At 38.6% G+C, this 15,047-nt stretch overlaps 1 protein-coding gene across 7 annotated transcripts in view; it reads right to left on the reverse strand.

The window, feature by feature from the left end:
* Positions 1-15,047, reverse strand: part of LOC131677126 (uncharacterized) — a 565,677-nt gene that overhangs the window by 38,431 nt on the left and 512,199 nt on the right. For 5 of the 7 annotated variants that reach the window (XM_058956746.1, XM_058956743.1, XM_058956740.1 and 2 more), the window contains exon 7: positions 7,879-8,433. The exons of the other annotated variants lie outside the window; for them this stretch is intronic. In XM_058956746.1, coding sequence (XP_058812729.1) covers positions 7,879-8,433 — 555 coding nt within the window. The remainder of the gene's footprint in view (positions 1-7,878; positions 8,434-15,047) is intronic. 7 annotated transcript variants of the gene reach the window in all.

Raw genomic sequence — 15,047 nt, forward strand, 5'->3', positions numbered from 1 at the left:
CAGTACAAATCGGGTCCGCCAGTGGAAGGTGGGTTGTTGGGGGGTAAGCCGAAAAGCACTGCTGCTTTTGTTCGGATTCATCCTTGCTCGACCGACGGCGGCGGTGGTGTAGTCCCTTGGTTCGGTAGCAGGCTATGGTATCTAGATGGTGTAAGACCAGCGGAACCTGCAGACAACTGCGGAGCTGCCTATTCCAAATATGCTCCATTCATCCATTCATATTGTACTCGGGAAGTTCGGTGAAGGGTTGAGTTCGGCTGGTTGCTGTTTTGGTGTAGAGGATGTGTGTTGGCGCGGGATTGTGATTATCATTATTGCTATTGTTATTTGAAGCCATTAAGCTTAATGTGAGTTAATTCTGAAGCAAACACTTTCATGTGAGTCCAAATAGAGACGCCGGTAAGGTGAAGGGGCGTAAACATTGGCCAGGGCTGACATGTAATGATTTTGATGAAAAGTGGGATTTTGAGTAATCCGCGCTAATGCTTTATAGATTGCTAAAACACTTGATGGTATTCGAACAACAGCAAGGCCTTCATTAAAGATTGTTCTTTTTTCAAACGTGTGCTCGAAAATTGTAAATTCACACATTGAGAGATGGTAGCATTAAGGGGAGGTTCTCATTCAAAATTTTCAAAAAATTGATTTTTTTACATTTTAACGACATTCAATTAGCTAGAGATTACTGGGTAGGGAAAGTTATGATAATTAGAGCCATAGTACTCAAGTGAGAGCAAGGATGTGAAGTAAACAGATCGGAAAACTAGAAGTGGTAGGGTCATTAGAACAGACTTAATATCGTACGGGCTTAATCTTTGTCTTCTGCTAATTATTAGTTTTCAGATCGACCCTGAGACAGCAGGCTGTACGCAGTTTTGGAATTCTGCGTGCACATAACCTTAGACAAAACGGCATCACGGGTGCCATTTTGTTTTTTCGTCTTGAAACAAATTGTAAATAAAGAGGAAAAAATAAGCTGATTTCGCCAGTTCAATCTCTTTAATATAAAAAATCGATGTATGAATGTAATACTGTAATACTGAGAGCAGCGCATGCCAATCTTCGAATAGTTGGAGTGATTTGATGAATGATTTGACTCTGTGTAAAAAAACAATATTCAAGATCCCGTTTAATGTGGTTGTGCAGGTGCAATGGTTTTGCTTTTTCGAGTGTGTAACACAGTGTCCCTGTGTGTGATGACAGAAGTTCGTACAAACACCAATGGAAAAAATGTGTAGAATACACTCTGTCGGACAAAGACAAAGCAAGCCACATTATTATTGAAACGTGTATTCTAATTCATTTTTTTCCGTATTGGATTATGTTGTGTTGGTACAATACTGATATTTACATATTTCAAATAAGGGGGCCCTCTTATATAATTGTGCAATAAGTACCGAATGTTTGATAATATTTTTTGAAGTACCAAAATGACTTAGACATATGCGCTATTCTGAAAAATGTTTATTAGGATTTCATCTATAAAATCCAAATTTTCGAGTGCAAGCTTGCAAAAATAGCGTCCAAAATGGCGGCTCCAGCAGAAGGTGTTTTGAAAACTGACCACATGTGCTGGTACGATATAGCTCGCAATTCGTCGTCTACATGCAGGAAACTAAAACGATCTTGAAGATTACATTCTATAGAGGCGCCCCAACCTAAAAAACACGAAAAAACTCGTAATAGATATAATATGGCGCCCACTTAAAAATAAAGTACCGTTTTTCGCATATTTTTTACATTTCGGTCGGCTGTAAAAAATAACCGGTGATGATCAAAGTATTGCGATTTTGTAGGTTACGGCGCCGGAGATTGTTGTCTTCTTTTAGGCGGGCAAAATGCGAAGTTGATTGGTTGAATGGCCCAAAAACGAGAATGCCCGCAGATGCGAAAAATCTTGTTTCGAGAAAACGCGTGTCAAAGTTTGAAAACAGTTTTTCGTGTACAATGTAAGTTACTTGTTCTATTTACCATGAATAAGTGAATTTATAGATTTGTAAAGTCACTAAACACGAATTTAAGTTTATATTTGGTCGGTGTTAAGTCAGACCGGACTAAGTCGCAAAACATCAAAAAATGAGAAAATGATAGCACTGGATAAAGCATTTCGTCAGCTACATCCGACTTTTGTCAGATTTTAAATATGTAACAATAAACAAAAATTATGGCAAAAAATTATTTCCAATTATAATGTAATGGATGCTGCGATTCAAACTTTAAACTCGTTTTTCTCGAAATCAAGATTTTGTCACTTAGTCCGGTCTGACTTAGTACCGACCATTTGGCAAATTCAAAATAGCGGATCCAATATGGCGGACTAAAAAAGTTGAATATTTATTAATATTAATGAAACTTTGAATTCTAGGATATTTGGGGTCGCTGAACACAAATTTGTGGTGAGATTTGAAAAAATTTAAATGTTGAATCCAATATGGCGGTCAAGGCATGATCTTGAATAATGTTCATGAAATTTTGATCAAAACAAGGTTCATCAATTATCATGATCAAAAAGTGACAAATCACATACTTGCTGCTTACGTCAATGATAGGTTCCATGTCCTCGGCTGTTTTCAGTTTCTTCGCTGACGTACCGACGAATTCCGTATCCGCTATGGCAGTAAATTGATTGCCCTTGGAGTTGAACCGATCTTTTTTTCTTCCTCGAAGAACGCCCAGCACCCCCACGAGTATATTTGTACGGTCCTCCCATTTTTCTTCGAAACCCCAACTCTGCTTTGTACGTTTTCTGCATCAATTATTTTACAACCACAATATTATAGTTTCTCCAAATCCCAAGTTTTAATATCTTTTCCATACATTTTAATTCACGTTAGCCACCACCGAAGCAGCGCCATCTCTTTAATATTTTCGTGAAAGTATTACCTAATTGATGGGGCACGAATGATCGTAATTATGCACGAATTGGACACGAACAGAATACGGATGGAGCACGGAGTAGCGAGGGGCATGCGACGGACGGGCGACCACCGGGCGATGAATGGGTGGCGGACGGGCGACGAAGGGGCGTTGAGTATGAAAATACGGGGACGGACGGAATACAGTGAGATAACAATAAAACCAAATTTACACCGTTCCGATCCGATTCAGTACCGTGCAGGGACGCCAATATTCTTTCATACAATTTAAATGCGAGTATACACACTTGTCCGGGACGCTGCCGGGCACTGAACCGTCACTGAATTGGATCGGAAAGGTGTAAATTTGGTTTAAGTGTAAATGCTCGTATTTAAGGTACATGAAATAATATTGGTGTCCGTGTATGGCACTGGAACGGATCGAATCGGTGTAAATAGTGTTTGAGAGTAGGATTTTGAGCACTGAGCATGCATGGCTTTGACAAAAGAAAATAAATAGAAAATAAGTTTTGAAAAAAAAACACGAACGATGCACGGACGGCAAACACGAAAAAACACGAACGATGCACGCACTTTCGGAGCATATTCGGAGTACGACTAAAGCGCGTTAGGGACACACCCCGGACACATCAGGACACGAATAATACGATTTCGTCGAATCTGTTTTAGAAGCGAATGGTCGTGTAATGTTCAACAAAAGAAATTGAGAAAAGAATAGTCGTATAAGATTTTTGGAAAATTAAATATCGAAAATGGAGAATATTTACGAAACATGACCGGAGCTCCAGCAGGTTTGGAACGGGCGACATGCGAAGAAAGCACGTTTCTTAGAGGTTTATAACTGTACAGATGTTGGTTTCAACGAAAGAAGAACATGGACTATGACGAATTTTAACGTCCGGGACGCTGACGGGGGCCCATTCGGGACACCAACGCGGTTCGTCCAATAGAGACACGGCCCACCCGGAGTCACTGGACAGATCTCGGTACTTACCGTTACGTAGACTAGGTTCACCGCCGGAGATTAGATAACGTAGATCGGGACAAAACGGGGAGCTAAATGGCTTACGAAAACAAGCATCGGTATTGGGATGAATCAACCGCTGAGGAATTCACAGTAGGGTAGATTCTTATTGGCTGGGAGCTAATTGGCCCACGAAACGGACCGGTACAGGAGAACTCTCCATCGGAGTAGGGTGCTAAATGGCTCAAGACAGCTGATATCGGTGTCGGGAGAAATTCATCCGTCGAGAAACTGTCAGTCGGAGTAGGATGAGTTTAATGCCGGGGAGTATCCGAGTAGATAGTGATAAAGCTGGAAGCTGAATTACTCACGGAAATAGAAGCTAAATGGCTCAGAAAATTAGCAGCTAAACAGCTGACAAGAGACTAGAACTAAAGGGCGACGTCATAGATGGAGACGAAAAGCAAGAGAAAAGTCGAGAGCTGAATGGTACAAAGGTCGAGCAATTTCATGGATCAAGTGTGACTACGAGATAGCTGCGGAAAATTCGTGAGTAAAAGAAAAAAAAAAGACGCGGCCCACCGGTATACGTCAGACTTACTAAATCGAATACGATTTAGGTGGTTATATTTTCGAAGTGTTGAATGAAAGAATTTTAACGCAAACATTTTTCTAAAGAAAATGATTTTTGATAAAACGGGGACGGGGTACGGACGGAACACGACCGGAGCACGAACAAGCGACTGGTGAGAAAAGAGAACGTCGAGGAGTAGGATTTAGATGACTCTGAGAAAAGGGTACTCGTACTAGGTTTAAGGAGGGGAAAAAATCGAAACGCTGCCGAAACATTAGGCGTGGGATGGATGACGAACAGCAAAGTATGAGGAAAAAACATCTCTTTGGACTACGATTTTAAAGACATGCTCGTAAAAAAATCACAATGATAGGAAAAATACGAATTTTGCCGACACGAGGAAGGTGTGCGGACGGGGTAAGTTCGGGGTACATCCGAGGTATGCCCGGGGTCAGTTCGGAGCTTGTCCGATGCACAGTCGGGATACAGGCGGGACACTAACGTGACATGACACTAATGTGACATGATGAGGAACGGAAGGCACAATGACGGGACACGGACGGTACACGAACAAAACACAACCTGGACGGATGGGGCACAGACAGGGAGGGACAGGCAATAACCGCATGTAAAGAATCTCTTATTAGTACGATTCTAATGGTTGCTAAGAGCATGTTCGCATGAAAAATTAAGGAAAAAAACAACAATGGAATTGGGTGCGGACGAGACACGGCTGGAACGCGGACAGGGAACGGACTAAAAACGGCCGTGACATGGAAAAGAACGCGGTTCGAATGGCGACCGGTGAGAAAATAACGTGAGTGTGCTCCTGTTAGATTTTAAAGAATCATACCAAAATAGAATTTGGAGGAATCATGGAAATAGGTACAAATAAGACGCGGATGTGAATATAGGAAGTATGAGTTTAGATTTGTTCCAGTACCAGGAAAAACTGGAAGTACTCCGGAGAAAGTCGTTTCTGTACTCTCTTCTTCTCTTTTTTCTTCTTCTGTTAGCGGAGTAAAAAGGAGCAAGATGTTTTTGCTTCTGTTTACTCCGGAGTGACTTCCGTGTATTGGAACAAACCTACTTTAATTTCGAAACACGGCCGGGTCACGGAAGGGATTCGAATAGGGCAAGAAAGGGGCCACGAGCAGGGTACGAACGGGTGAGGACAAGGCACGGATAGGACACGGACGGATAATGGGTAGGACACGGACGGGGCATAAACGGTCCACGAACGGGGTATGGACGGGACACTAAGGGGCACGGACCGTAGACTATGGTTAAGCGAGGGACTGGTAGTGGGTGTGAAAAGAACGTCTTATGGGAAAATAATTTCAATGACTGATAAGAGCAAGTTCATGCTAGCTTTTATTGAAACGGAAAATGGAAAATGACAGGCGATGCACGCACGGACAGGACCCGAGCGGAACACGATACAGACACGAATAAGCAACGAACTGGCGACAGGCGGGTGACAGATAGGTGATGAACGTACGGACGAGGAACAGACAAACAAGAGACGATGATGGTTGAGTCACGGACTCCGGCGGACGGACGATGGATGGCGACGGATGATCGACGAATGGGTAATGAACAGGCGACGGACGGGCTCATATGATTTTGACGGTTTTGTTTGAGAATCACATGCGTGTGCAGAAACAAATTCAGCAATGCCATTGTTATTGAAATGGGACAACCAAATTGCAAGCTGCTGTCAAGCTAGGAGTTTCGAATCGCTTTGTTGATGTTTGAGGTTTTAGTAATACATGCGGTGTCATAAGATTGTGTTCGGCTTTCGATCAGACTTAGGAGTTTGAATTGGACCAGACCATAATCAAAATACAATTATCCTAATGTTGCTGAAACATTAATTAAAGTTTTTGTTTCGATTCAAAATCCGCCCCCCTCCAGCAAATCAAGCTGCTCTAATTCGTCCGTCTTCTCGAGTGCGAACGGAAAACAGCAACCATCGACCGTCCTAGAACCGTCATTAAATTGTTCTCTAATTCCTACTCGTTTAATTAAAAGATAAATAAAATAAACGATATTTTGTTAAACTCGAAAAAAGTCAGCTCTCCGAATCGAAGTAGCGTTTGCTTTGTCAACAATTTTCGGAAACAAAAACGGGGAATATTCAGCAGCAAACACTCGAGAAGATTGAGCAGTTTCCCCACCGACAGGGAGGCTGCAGTCGCGTGCGAGAATTCGAAATGAGTTTTCCGGTGCGCTTCCCCTGTCCCGGTTTACCCTCTGGATGTTGGAGCAGTGCGGGGCTGGTGACAGTAAGTTGTTGTAACTTATGTTTAAAACGAAAGAATAATTGAACCGACGGCCCCATGCCCCCCCCCCCCCTCCGGGAAACCGGGGGTTGTCGTTTTAGTTTTTAATAGTTTTCAGCAAGATAATTTATAACAAAGCGGTCTCCGGAGAACTGGGGGAATTTGGATTGTCTGCGGAGAGGTCGCCTTGCGAATGAATGGGAATGTAATTTTTCTGTTTTTCCTTGAAATGCTGATGTACTTTTTTTTGTTTGTCGGAGTAATGAATGTGGTGAAGTGAGAAAGGGGGGGTGGCCTAACCGGGTGACAAATGAGATGAAATAATTTGACTCGAATTGATGAGACTGTGTGCTGGTTCTGCAAGAAAGATGGGAAAAATTTTCCACTCCGTTGACGTATCTGTTTCAATTGTTTTATTTCAACATGCGACGGAATTGATAATGGTATTGGGGTTGTGCTATATAGTTGGTGCGAAATCAGTCATTATGTGCGGCAATTGGGTCATTATTAAAATAAGAATGAAATTCTTCTTTCATTGCATACATTGATAGAGCTCAACTTTCTAAATGAACTAGTATATATGTTCAAGGTTTAGAACGTCAAAAATCTATGAAAACATAAATACGCCCTTATGCAACACTATCGGTTTTACTTGACAATGATTTTAAACATTTTTGACAGTTAACCCGGCAAAAGAATAGGAATCAAGGTGGAAGGTTGGACTCTATTTATTTAATTTTATCAAAAAAATACTTATCATTTTACCTACACAAAAGAGAAAATGTGACTTAATGACCCAATTGAAAGTTTGGTGCGATTTGTGATTCGTGCTGTGCGACATTTATACATTGAAGTCTTTTTTATGTGGTTTTTATTTATGCGGTTTTTTATGCGACTTTTTTATGCGGATTTTCAAAGTTATGCGGTTTTTATGCGGTACCATTCCCCGCATAAAAAAAAACTTCAGTGGATATTATATAAAAAATCAGATCGCAAAGTGCAAATATATTATACAGTGTCGCAGATGTCATTGAGGTATTGTTCCGTGCGCGCATTTATAAAAATTTTGACAGCACGATCATCTGTTCTCATTTCTTCTATCAATCATTTGAAACCCACACTCCCCAATGATGATATGGTGCATACATTTTCTACACTATCTTAAAGCTACAATCTTACCGATTTCTAGCCGCTGCCGAAGATCAGACGGCACCTGGACTCCACTCCAGGGCGTCCCACCTCCACCACCACCACCACCACCGGTTTCGCCGTGCTGGTGATGACGGTGGCGTTCTCCGCCGTCCAGTGTCGAATTCATGCCTGGTGCTGACGGTGCCGGTGGGTGCTGGTGCTTACCGTGCTGGTGCATATTATTGTTAGCGGTGCTGTCAAAATTGTGCTCATTGTGTTTAGTGGAACTAAAGTGGTGCTGTGCTGGTGGTGAGGGTGCATGATGCGGTGCGGTGCTATCCCCGTGAGGATCGGCTGGGGTTGGATGGTAGGATGAGCGGTGATGGGATTGGTTGGTGCTGCCAGCCGGAACGTTGATGTAATCGGCTCCACTGTAGATTTCCGACTGGAAGGCCGAGGGAGGATATTTTTTCGAGGGAAACAGAAAGTAAGGATAGGTGCTGGTGGGTGGCGGGTCTTCGATTATGTCAGATGGGAAGAAATTTGGATAGATTGAATTGGTTGCGGTGCCAGAAGAGGTGTCTAGTGCGGAAGGTAGTACATCTGCAATGAAAGGTGATGCATTTAGTATGGCGGTGCAATGTTAAAAGGGTGCAAATACTATCAATATAGAAAATTTCATGCAATTCAAAACTTTGTCACGCTCTCGTTCACACAGTCAAACACGCAAGCACGTCTCGCAACCATCAATTATGGCACAACTCTCCCCGGTAGCCAGGGTCGCCTTTCTGCTGAGAGTACACTTTCTAACTCTTGGCTTACCACCTGCCGGACGGGAGGTATTAGCGATGTCACACAAACTATGGCCCGTGACTGGAGTGCAGTGTAAAGTACTCGATTTAATTGATTCCCCCTTTCCGATAAATAATTATTTATAATAATGAGTGCCTCGGTTTACTTAGTAGTTGCAGGTAAACCCTTGGCTCTAATTGCAGGATGACATGCTGTGCTGCTCGAACTGTATAGAGTGGCCTTTGAGAAATGACGGTCGATAGCGAAGTAGATTATGATTATGTAGCAGTGTTGCCAACTACAAAACGTGTCGTGTTGAATTTAGACTGATGAGGTCTGTTTATTTTATCGATTTCTTGACCGAAACTAATTCAAATTGGAAACAAAGGGCACTCGCCAGAACTGTCGCACAAGTGGGTAATGAATTTCTATCTGCAATCCTAATCACAACAGAACACAAAAGCAAAACGAGCAGCGGCAGCAGCATAAGAACATTACAATCGAAATAACTGCAATTGCAGCTTTACGCTGGGTTTTCACTGGTTTGCTGGTAAACAGACAAGCAGTCGGGTAGTAACTGAGCTGGAATTGGTTGCAGAAACTGTTGTGTAATGCAAATTGGAGCCGAGAAAATCCTTGAAACAACCCGACCAATAGTCTGATAGGAGCCGGTCCCTATCGAAAGCTACTACGTAGTATGCAGTAAGACTATACACAATCTAGTGGTACCCAAACATTTCGGAGGAATGGGCACGCGGTGACTGTAAATGTCAACCTCGAATGTTTGCAGCTTTAGCGACGAAATGCTAGAGTTTGAAAGCGGATAGCGGACGAGTGGCAGCAGCGGGTGAGGACGTCAGCGCGTGTTTTGTGCACATATTTTGGAGTCATTTTGATGCACTTTCCTGGGACTACACGTTTCGGTGCCGTCCAGGACACGGTTTGTGTTTTGGTTTAGTTATGAAGGCAACCATGCGGGCGGGAGTTCGGGTGGTGGGCTGGTGTCCAGACTCGAAGTAAGTGGAAGGCTGAAGGCAAGCTACATTGTGTTGAGAAGATTTGACATTGAGTAGCATAGAGGAGGATGAGAAAGTGGTTCGGGTTTAAAAAAAGTACCGGTTCGTGCACTGAAGAATGGATGCCGGATTAAAAGTGTGCCGCTTGTAACTTAGTGGCGAAACGGAATGTCATATCGTCGTCCAGTGCACTCACCAGAATAATCAATGTGGGGGACTCGGAGGGTGGTTTGAAATATACGACCAGGTTGGTTTTTATGAAACTTTGACGTTTGATTTATTGCAGCATACAAGGCGGCGACAGAAAACCGATGCGAAACTATTCGTTTCCGCCGAATTCTTGAAATTGTATTTGACAGTTATGGATTTAAATGGCATACTTGTTGATTCTTGAGATATGAGGGTATCATTCTATTTTGGAACTATTTTGACTGGAATCAAATTCTTTTATGTTTCTTAAATTTTCAATTGGAACAACTTCTGAGTTTTTTTATGGACTTTGAACTTTGCTTATTCTTATTATTTAATTTTTCTTACGAAATAAAGCTCTAAAAATCAATCATACTTTGCTGTCTAGGGATAACATCTTTTCATAAATATTCATTCTTTCGAATCCATTTGAGAAACACTTGTAACCACATGTAATTCATTCTGACTGCATGGTAGATCATATATATTTTCAGTATTCTCATCCAAAAAACGATTACATGCTCACAAATATCTGTGGAGATCTTCCATGACCAAATAGTGCTTCCCACAAGTATATGTTGTTTCGCATTTCATTTGGACGATCGCCGGACAAAATTAATGACAGACAGAAACCACGAACAATTTGCAGCGTGATAGAAAATTGAACGATATCGATTTATTTAAATATAAGCAATGCCCTCATAGCCGGCTATCCGGAGATCAAGTTGCTTACTTGGCCAATCAGATTAACACAAGAAATTTTTTCCGAAATTCTCGACAGCCGGCTGCCCAGAGCAATTTTTACATGAAAATGCTTATGGCACACTCACTAACGAATCTTACCTTCCCGTGATACATGTGAAGATACAGAGGATTCCTCGGTCTCTAGCAGCATGTATCATGTATCGGACTAACATTCCTTCCTTCCCCAGAAGATATGCATTGGGACGTGGCTGGTTTCGGTATTGATCAACATGCAGGGATTAATACAAATTGCACAATGTGGCTCCTCATGCTAGTCCCAAGCATGTTGTTCCAATGAACATTTTCCAATCTCAATTAGTTCTGACCAGTAATGGAGTAGCAATCATTGGCGATTCCCTATGTTTTTGCTTATGCTTCTAATGCATTGCAATGAATATCCTTAACCCTTCCATGCCCAACTTTTTTCTAGTGCATGTAGCGTTTCAAAACTATTTTTCCTTGATAACGGTGGGGTCAAGAAACACGAAAAGCCTATTTCCATAAAGATACGTTCCCCCCATGGCAGTGCTAGAAGCTGGTAAATTTTTACCTTCTAATGCTCAATACAATTCTCCTAGAATAATTACAATAGTCAAATTATGTGGAAAACGTAGCCAACGACAGTCTAAATTTATAAGGTTTATCAGTTTTCAATAATATTGCAACATAACGAAGATATATGAAAAAAATCATTTTCCGTCATCAACGTAAACTGTTCCTGGCAGCACTTCTCCATCAGAATCCAATCATGCTAATTGCAATAACTTCAGTTCTAGAGCTGATTCTCGTAACTGTTAATACTCAAATGAAAAGCATTAATCACATTAATGAGCCTTACTTGTTTTTGTGAGTAAATCTCGTCCCAATCAAAAGTTATAGCTGTTTAAAAACGTTGTTGTCCACAAACAACATGGGCATGAATGGGTTAAAGGAATTTCGTTCTCATTCGATATGAATAATGTTTTATGGAAAATACTTTTAGTAAGTCTCGTACAGAGGTATACCTTGCCTCATTCTTCACGGCAAGTGCACTGCTTTTGCTGCCTAGGCTAAGCCGAATTTAATTTTCAAGATAAGTTGCATAACGAGTAAACCCATAGTACTACGATAGCATTATATCGGTTTTATATTTGCTCTATAATGGCACTAAATGCATATTTAAAGCATACAGCTTTAAAGATTCTCGAAGCATGTACGCGTTATATCAGCTTTATATACATATACAGAGAAAGCGATAATGCTATATTTCGGCTGCGACTTTATGCATTTAAGAAGCTAATACAGAGCTTGATTGCATTGTAAATGCTACAACGAAGTTTTAATGCAACATTAGTGGAAATGTATAGGCAATATTGTACAATGGCTGAATGTTTACACAGAAAAAAAAATATTGGTAAAAGTAAAAGTGATCCGCTCTTAGCAAAAAACAACCAACGCCTACTATTGGGTTGAAAGTAAAACTTTTAAATTAATGAAGAATAATAATCAAAATAAAAGTTTTCCTTTTAATTTAATGAAGAATAGTAATCCCAATAATAATTTTATTGTAAAACTAAGAGTATGCGTTGGTTGTTTTTTGCTAAGAGTGAAAAGCTTTTATTTTTACCAAAATTTTTTTCTGTGTGTATGGTTTCTTGGGAAATCGTTACGCTTCAAAAAATCTGAAACATTTAAGAAGTATACATTTTCTTAACCCTTTCGTGCCCATTTTCTAGCGCATATAGAGTTAAAAAAATAATTTCTTTCTTGAAAATGGCAGGATCAAAAAACACAAAAACTTTTCTTTCACAAAAATAGGTGCTTCCCTCGCAGTGGTAGAAGCTGCACAATGTTTACCTTTCAAAACTCAACATTTGCAGTATTCCAATGGCGTTGGGAAACTTAGTCGAAGACAGTCTACTTATAATAATATAAGGAAACAAACTGTCTTTTGGCATGTTGCATGCACGCAGCCGTTTGTCAAAAGATAGTCCGTTTCCCTATACCCGTCAGCAACCCAGAGCATCTGTGCTTGGTTAACCGAAGCATCACTCGGCATCAGCCAGCTGTTTGAGGTGTGCACACTTGTTGTACGAAGATGTTTAGATTCAGTGTCTAGCTGGTGTTAGTTTGGATATACCGTCTAACTGGCAGCAAGTTGGTGTCAGTTACTGACGACTGAAACACGGGACATCCAAATCAGACTTCTCTAATTTTGTATTCGTCAATTTTCCATTTTTCAACTTTCATTTTCACTCTATCATTTTTCTATTCACCATTTTTTAAGTTTCTATTTTTACAATTTTTCATTTTTCTCTGTCTCATTTTTCTGTTTTCCCTTTTTTAATTCTCCATGGTCAAGTTTTCCACTTATTTATTTTTCGTTTCTCTTATATTTCAATTCTATGGTTTCTTTTGATTTTTAAATTTGTTGTTCTTAAATTTTACATTTGATATTTTTTCTTTTTCAATTGACTATTCTGCTCCCTGCCAGTTCTTTTGTATTTTCTATTTTGCAATTTATAGTTTTCACTTTTTCTTGCATGAATTTGTCTTTTTGTGTTTACTTTGTTTAGCTTTACTTTCTAATTTCTTATTCTAAATTTGTCATTGTACTTTTCGATGTCCTATATTTTTATTTCCTATTTTTCCACTTATTATTTTGCCATTTATGCATTTTGCAATTTTCAAATTTCCATATTTTCTAACTTTACTATTTTGAATTTATCATAGTATCATTTTTCAATTTCCCCATTTTTATAGTTTGAGTTTTTCATTCTTCCGTGTTATGTCCTCTTTTTCTTATTTCTATTTCTTAATCTGACATTTTTCAATTTTTAGTTTTTCTGTTCTTGTTTTCATTTTAACATTTTTCCGTTTTTTTCATTTTTCGATTGATTATTTTGTATGATTCTTTTTTTTGAATTTCCATCGTCCTATTTTTAAAATTTTCGATTTTCCGATTCTTCAGTTTTTTAGTTTTTAAATTTGCTATTTCTCCACTATACATTAATTGTTTTGTGTATCCCATTTTTCATTTTCATATTTTGCAGTGTTCCATTGCTCCACTTGTCACTTTTGCATTTCTTTAAATTTAAATTTTATAGTTTTGCAGTTTCTCAACTTTTATAGTATTGAACTCATTGTTTTGCAATTTTCTACTAAACCATTGTTGATTTTGCGCTTTTGAATGTCATTGTTCAATCTCCCATTTTTAATTTTCATTTTTTCTATTTTCCCATTTTACAATTCGCCATTGTTCCATTTTCCTACTTAAAAATTCCCTTTTTTCCATTTTCCCGTGTTTCAATTTTACAATTTGGCTATTTTTCGGTAGTCATTTTTTAATTTTATTTTTATATCTTAAATTTCCGATTGCTTTGCTACTATTTGTTTTTCTATTTTCCATTTTCTCATTTTTCAATCTAACATTTTTCGCTTATTTGTCGCTTTCGTTTTTCAGTTTCCCATTTCTTATTTTCTAGCAATTTTTCATTTTTTGAATTGAAATACGTAATTTTCATTTTTTTTAAAATTTTAATCTATTTTACTTTTGTAAATTTTTCGTTTTCCTATCTGTCATTTCATTCCATCTTTCAATTTTTATATTTATTTGCTAATTTTTTGATGCCCTTTTTTAAATTTCACATTTAAAATTTTCCGTATTTTCATTTCCCAATTTTCCGTTTTACAATTTTCCATTTTTCAATTCTACGTTTTACAATTTTCCATTTTTCAATTTTTGAGCTTTTTTAGTCTATAATTTTTTAGATGCCATTTTTTATTTTTTTGATATTTATAATTTTCTTACTTTTGAATATTTTTCCATCTTTTATTTTTCATTTTCTCATTCCCATTTTTTTTTAAATTTTCGGTTTTTCAATTTGCCGTTTAACAATTTATAATTCCCACATTTTTTTCAAATTTTCAGTTTTTCAATCTGTCATTCTACCATTTTCACCTCTACTTTCCCTTTTAAAATTATTTTCATAATGTTCTAGCCCTTTGTTCCCCGTTTTCAAATTTTGCATTTTCTCATTTGTTCAATTTTATAATTTTCCATTTTAGATTTTTTCGTTCATCAATTTTTTCGATATTTCATTTTTCACCTATTACTTTCCGTTTCGTAACTTTTAAGTTTAGTTGTTCGAATTTTCCAATTTTGAAATTGCTGTTTTTTATTTCTCTTTTTCTATTAATTGCCATTTTTCAATGTACGGTTTTAAAATTTCCATTTTTCAATTCCCGCTTTTCCAATTTTGGATGTTTCATGTTCAGTTTCACAGTTTTCAATTTCACATTTTTCCATTTCTTCATTATTTTACTGATTCTAAATGTTCAATTTCATATTGCTCAATTTGAATTTTTTACATTTTCGAATTGACCTTTATTATTTTCTATATTTCATTTTCCCATTTTGATGCTTTGGTTTTTCCAATCTTTCTATTTTCTATATATCAATTTGTCATTTTCCCATTTTTCAATTTTTTGTTTGCC

Source organism: Topomyia yanbarensis, chromosome 1, assembly GCF_030247195.1.
Source record: "Topomyia yanbarensis strain Yona2022 chromosome 1, ASM3024719v1, whole genome shotgun sequence".
Classification (NCBI taxonomy): Eukaryota; Metazoa; Arthropoda; class Insecta; order Diptera; family Culicidae; genus Topomyia; species Topomyia yanbarensis.